Source organism: Punctularia strigosozonata, assembly GCF_000264995.1.
Source record: "Punctularia strigosozonata HHB-11173 SS5 unplaced genomic scaffold PUNSTscaffold_9, whole genome shotgun sequence".
Taxonomy (NCBI): domain Eukaryota; kingdom Fungi; phylum Basidiomycota; class Agaricomycetes; order Corticiales; family Punctulariaceae; genus Punctularia; species Punctularia strigosozonata.
The window spans coordinates 1,687,059-1,693,058 of record NW_006767441.1 but is presented as its reverse complement, the minus strand read 5'-3'; the positions used below and the strand labels follow the sequence as shown (position 1 = coordinate 1,693,058).

The 6,000-nt window shown below is 52.1% G+C and overlaps 2 protein-coding genes across 2 annotated transcripts in view; both read right to left on the bottom strand.

Annotated features, from left to right (window-relative positions):
* Positions 1–1,491, bottom strand: part of PUNSTDRAFT_33090 (uncharacterized protein) — a gene marked incomplete at both ends in the record, with an annotated part of 19,983 nt that extends 18,492 nt beyond the window's left edge. The window contains 2 exons of the mRNA XM_007385767.1: positions 737–941; positions 994–1,491. Of these exons, the coding sequence (XP_007385829.1) occupies positions 737–941; positions 994–1,491 (703 nt within the window). The remainder of the gene's footprint in view (positions 1–736; positions 942–993) is intronic.
* Positions 1,492–2,734: 1,243 nt separating this feature from the next.
* PUNSTDRAFT_29227 (uncharacterized protein) lies at positions 2,735–3,043 on the bottom strand (the record flags this gene model as incomplete). The annotated part of the gene is made up of 2 exons (XM_007385766.1): positions 2,735–2,785; positions 2,843–3,043. Coding segments are annotated over 2 exons (252 nt in total), but the record flags the coding sequence as incomplete, so codon positions are not given.
* Between the last annotated feature and the right edge of the window lie 2,957 nt (positions 3,044–6,000).

Sequence of the window (6,000 nt, the reverse complement as noted above, 5' to 3'; positions counted from 1 at the left end):
GTATATATATATAGGATTTCAAGTAGAATAGACTAAACATGTACCTTAAAACTAGCCCAGGAAAGTCTGACCATATCAGGAAAGGATTACCAAGCAGCACCCAATCTTGGTCAGCATATGACAAACCATGACTCAGCTGAGTCAGAAGCTGACTCAGCACTGCTAAGATGACTAATATGACTCAGAAAGCTGGCCTAGCTAAGGAGTATAAAATGTAGCCGAATCGGCATGAATGAGCAATCAATCAGTTCCACTCTAATCGCGCCCGGCAGTCGTCTGCCGAACCCTCTCTGTCAGGCCTCGAGTGCCTGGACAGCTCCTCTATCGACTCTACACAGCCGCCGTAGGCTGTTCGAATTCGTTTCTCTCGCTCTACCGTCTTCGCGACCAAAGGAACAACTGACCTCTCTCTCTCTTCTTTTTTTTTAGGAACTTCGACGCTCGACGCGTCTCACAAGACCTCCACACAGGATCCCTCAAGCCTTCCATTTAGGCCCACTCACATCTTACCTTTTATAGGAATCGCCGACGAGCTCACAAGAAGCTTGTCCCATCAAATTCAAGTCAGGTTCAATAACCGACGGCCAACTGAGCAATCCCCGACTTAGGTAGCCCGGGACCTCAGGAGTTTGTGCTTTTGGCAGAAGAAGCTGAAGAATCGGCACTACACCTCTATCGCCTCAAGAATTCCTCTCGCCTCTTCGACACAGCCTCACCACACAAAACTCGTTTCGACACCGCGTCTGTGCGGCTTTCTGCGCGTCCCATTCCTTCCGTAGCGTCGCCATCGACTTCCCACACTTGACGAGACCTCGTTCAGCCACGATTGCGCGAGAGCGGCAAGCAAAATATTTATTAGCTAGCCAATCTCCGAGGCTACGCCGCTGAACTGCATCGAGATGATGTATTTGCGTGTCGATGACATACAACCTTTGATGAAACTGAAGAACAATGAGCTTCGGATTATATTTCACAAGGATGAACATCACCTACCCCGCTCACGCGAAGCACTGCGACTAAATGATCGATTGCACTCCAAAACCTCTCGCAGCTTTCTCCATCCGACAGTCCAAAACAATTGCACTTGCAAGGGTGGTAGATGACCTGGCACGGCCATTGATGACCGTAGGCGTGGAAGACAGAGATTCCGAACGTGATGCGTTTGCGGAATTCTGGCAGCAAATTCCAATGCCAGCAGCTGCGATCCAACTGGCATCCGATATCGTAGAGTACTCCCACGCGCATGTAGGACGGTATATGACGGAAGAATTGGTCCAGAAGAGCGATTGCATAATGCTGTCGCTCTCCCGCACTCGTCATGTTGGCAAGCCATAGCACACGGTCATGGCGGCACATGAGCGCCATGAGCCCCGTATCGTCGAAGAACCGGGTGCTCGCTTTCTCCCGTTGTTCATCCGCTGCCTTGAACGATGCCTCGCAGCCGTCCAGTACGGAGTTGGGAACCTTCAGAGGACCTTCGCAAGTATCTTCCTCCTCCACAATCTCAACATGCGGTGATCTTGAAGCGGGCTGAGGCCGTCCGCTCGTCCGCTTGTCTGTTGCAGGTATCTGAATATGGGCCTTCGATGTGGTGCTCTTTCGTTTGCGCACATTCTGATCCGATACATGATGTCCTGCCTCCATATTCTCGGCTCTTGATTCAGAGACCAGGTTCGGTGTGATCTTTGGGTCTCTTTTTCGTGCTCGCGCATTCGTAGGTTGCATTACACGATACGGTCGCCCTTTTCGTTTCTCCTCGACCTCCCTCTCCATGTCTTTGACCTCGGACTCCGTTAGAAATACCGAGGCGGGATGGCGCCGGACAGGGTCTCTACCGGCTGCAGCGCAACGTTTTTGCGTAAAGCAAGCATCTAAACACACTATCACGTCGAGTCTAGCATACCGATTAGAGAAAGTCACAATATTTTCCTGTTTTACTCACTCATCGCTGTCTTCACGCCGTACACTTGCGCCGAAGCACAGCGGACATCTTGAGCGCAGATAAGCGCTCACAGATTTGGGTGGCGATGCCTTGGCTTGAGAAGTCACAGGCGGGTCCGTGGGTAGGGTTGAAGCACCGGTCGAAGAAGACACTGCAAAACGGAGAGAAATGAGAGCCTGAGGTGATTAATGCAACATCGACATACCTCTCGGTGTCGACCCTTTGCCTTCGGTCGTCTCAGGTACTGCAGGGCGATTTCGGGCTTTCGGTGTCGCCGGAGTGACACGAGAAGGAGACCCTTGAGCCGAGAAGGAGGATGAGCGTCTGAGGCAACCAATCCAACGTCAACATACCTCTCGGCGTCCGCCCTTCACCTTCGGTAGTCTCGGGTACTGCAGGGTGATTTCGGGCTGTCGGCGTTGCCGGAGCGACATGAGAAGAGGATGCTGTGAGCCGGGAAGGAGGGATGAGCGTCTGGGGCAACCGATCCAACGTCAACGTACCTCTCGGTGTCGACCCTTCGCCTTCGGTAGTCTCGGGTACTGCAGGGTGATTTCGGGCTGTCGGTGTTGCCGGAGCGACATGAGAAGAGGACGCTGTGAGCCGGGAAGGAGGGATGAGCGTCTGGGGCGATTGATCCAACGTCAACGTACCTCTCGGCATCCACCCTTCGCCTTCGGTCGTCTCGAGTACTGCAGGGTGATCGTTGTCCGACATTTCTACTTCCCGTTGGCTCATGTCCTCCCTTGCAGCTTCTAGGGCTTGCCAAGTCTTCTGCTTGACACAGTTCACAAGGTGGATATACCAAGTGAGTGCATTCCCAAAGCGCCTCCGCAACGAGTCCTATTCATCAAAAGCTATGTTTAGCGTGACCATCGTCAGCATTTGGATGAGGCTCACCCGAGTTTCAAGGCGATATTGGCGGACACCTAAGAATGACTCCAGCGTAGTCGCCCATGCCGTAATGTTCGGCGCGACATTAACGAATAGTGTCGCGATGAGTTCAAGCATGTTCAAGTCGAATGCGAGCGATGGTGATTGAGGGGCGCACGGGAACAAGCCACGGGCCAGTAATTGACGGGCTACGGGCATGCATGAACATATGGATAGCTCAATTTTCTCCAGGCCTATCGCAAAGGTCGATCAGTTCGGATAGAGGTAGAAGAGGGCCATGGAAGGGGCTCACGATCACAGAACACCGCCAATACTTTCAGAATCCTTCTGCCTCCAGCGCAGCTGCAATCAGGAACTGGTGGCGCCTTGGTGGTCATATGGGACGTGGCCCACATGTATGTCATGTAAGGCTCTAGGAGGTCCGGGATGGTTTCCGATTGCCATCGTTGCCATTGATTCAGCTTCTTTCGGGCGTATTGCGCCTGATGGACCATACTGTTGTCATCATTATGGCTAGGAAAATGGAGAGGAGATGCGAAGCGGCCAGCTATGGGTGTGGAGAATGGCATCGAGTGATCTTCCTGGATTGCCATATCGACTCCTTCCGTGCCTTCGTCATTGCCTGCATTTTCATCGCGTTGAGGCAGATCATTTTCGAGGAGAGGGAAATCTTCATAGACCAGACTAGTCGTGCCGCGGTAGTGGCCAGTTTGCACTAGAGTACGGTGATTAGGTAGATGCACAACGGGGGGCGGATGGTTCGTCTCAACGGAGAATTTTCCGCTCCGAGAGATTGAAGGCCCCTCTTCCAAGTTTCGATGGCTGCTGGAGGGGTCACGAGCAGACCGCAGAAATGATCTTGGGATTTTCAGAGCCATGGAAGCTTCGTCGTGGTTTCAGACCAGAAGTATGAGGAGTCAGGACGTCCAAGATTTTGCGGTTCAGTATTTTCACGTTCGATATTTTCAAAGTACCTCATCATGTCCTTATACTCTTCGCGGAATACTTGGATATACATAGATACTTTACTACAGACAAACGAGGACACAGTGCTGATACGAACACTCGGCGAGGCATCAAGTTTTACATGAGTGGTTCGAGAAAGACACGTTTGCAAGCTACAGCGCGTGCTACGTTCAAGAGAGCTCGCTTCGGTTCGATTGTCGTCTACCATGGCGTGCTTTGGATCCGTCGTCGTCCACAAAGCGTCTTCGGGTCCATCGTCGTCCGCGACGTGCCGAAGGACTAAACGGGTTGGGCATGCGAGGGCACAAGGTGGACCCATCAAGGTACATCGAGAACCTACTTCGATGTGTTAGTTCAAACGATACGTTGCTGAGGATGAAACACGTTACCAGGATGGAGGTTGTGAAGAACAAATAGCGGATGACTGAACCGTAGTAAATGGTTAGGCTCAAGTCGGGCTTTTGATCAACAATCCCACGTGACCTGGGCTCCGACAAGGGTTTAACTTGCTGTCCTCCTTGGCTTACCATCATTCTGTCCTCCTCGTCTCACCATCATTCCGTCCTCCTCGTCTTACAATGGAACGTTCACGCCATCCGCGTCAGTACATGCTGTGTACGGTGCTAGCATGAGACTAACCAGTTTCATACTAGGCTTCGTGCACAATCAAGAAGCACGCCGTATGTCTCTCGCCGTAGTACGTCTCGTGCCCATGCCTCCAGACATCACTTACTTCTTCTCAGTTGTGCGCCCTTGGACGATATCATCAGGACGCATCTGAGGTAGACGACGTACTCGATGCGCTCGCCCCACGTTAAACAACGGATTTGACGCACGGTCGTGCCGCAGCCGTCTGATGATACGTGTTCCCTCCGCAGTTGACGGGCTCGATGGGTGCTGCCCGTGGACGGTGGGCGGGCTTTCATTTCTTCTGCGCCGGATGTGCTTACTATGCGTAAGCAGGAACTGTAATAGCATTCAATACCTACACCCCGCCATGAGACTGACCAGTTTCATGCTAGGCTTTGTGCACAATCGAGAAGCGAATTGTATATCCCTCGCCGCGGTATGTCTCGTGCCCGTGTAACCTGTAGACATCGCTTACTGTTTCTCAGTTGTGCGCCCTTGGACGATGTCATCAGGACGCGTTGGAGGTAGACGGCATACTCGATGCGCTCGCCCTGCGTTAAACAGCGGATTTGACGCACGGTTGTGCCGCAACTGTCTGATGATACGTGTTCCCTCCGCAGTCGATTGTATGTCCCTCGCCGCGGTACGTCTCGTGCCCGTGTAACCTCTAGACATTGCTTACTATTTCTCAGTTGTGCGCCCTTGGACGATGTCATCAGGACGCGTTGGAGGTAGACGGCATACTCGATGCGCTCGCCCGCGTTAAACAGCGGATTTGACGCACGGTTGTGCCGCAACTGTCTGATGATACGTGTTTCCTCCGCAGTCAATGGGCTCGATGGGCGCTGTCCATAGACGATGGCGGGCTCTCCCCATAGACAATGGGGCAGGCTCTCTATGGACTATGGACTTGGTAGGCACGCAGTCTGTAGACAATGTATTTGATGCGTTGAGAGGTGGCCACCTCACGAAGGTTCAATATGCTTCCACGCCTGCTGAGCCGCGCCACAATTTGCCTCCGTGTCTATGTTTATACATTATTATGTTGCCCTTGTCTATCTCCGCAATGCCATCGGGTCATCGTCCTTTTCAACAAGCTACTGGCCCAGTAAGAGCAGTTTACAGTTCTAGTGCTTTGAGAGATTGCGGGAAAATGGTTGTTCAATTATACTTCCGCGAGAGTCAAGCCACGCCACAATTTGCCTCCGTCTCTATGTTTATGCATTATCATGTTACCCTGGTCTTTCTCCGCAATGCCATCGGGATATCGTCTTTTGTGACAAGCTACTGGCAATTTTAGAGTGCTTGTGTGCTTTGAGAGGTTGCAGGTGGCAAGGGAAAAAGATTGTTCAATATACTTCCGCACATGTTGAGCCGCGACACAATTTGCCTCCGTTCGCACGTTATGTCGCCCTTGACCCTTGTCTCTCACCATCGTCGTCCTTTGTGACAAGCTACCAGCAGCATCGGAGCGCTCTGAGCACTCTGTTATATCGGAAGCTAGCCGTATTATCCGTCCATATTCTCGTGATGGAACCCTGAACTATCACCTTGCGAGTACGCAACAA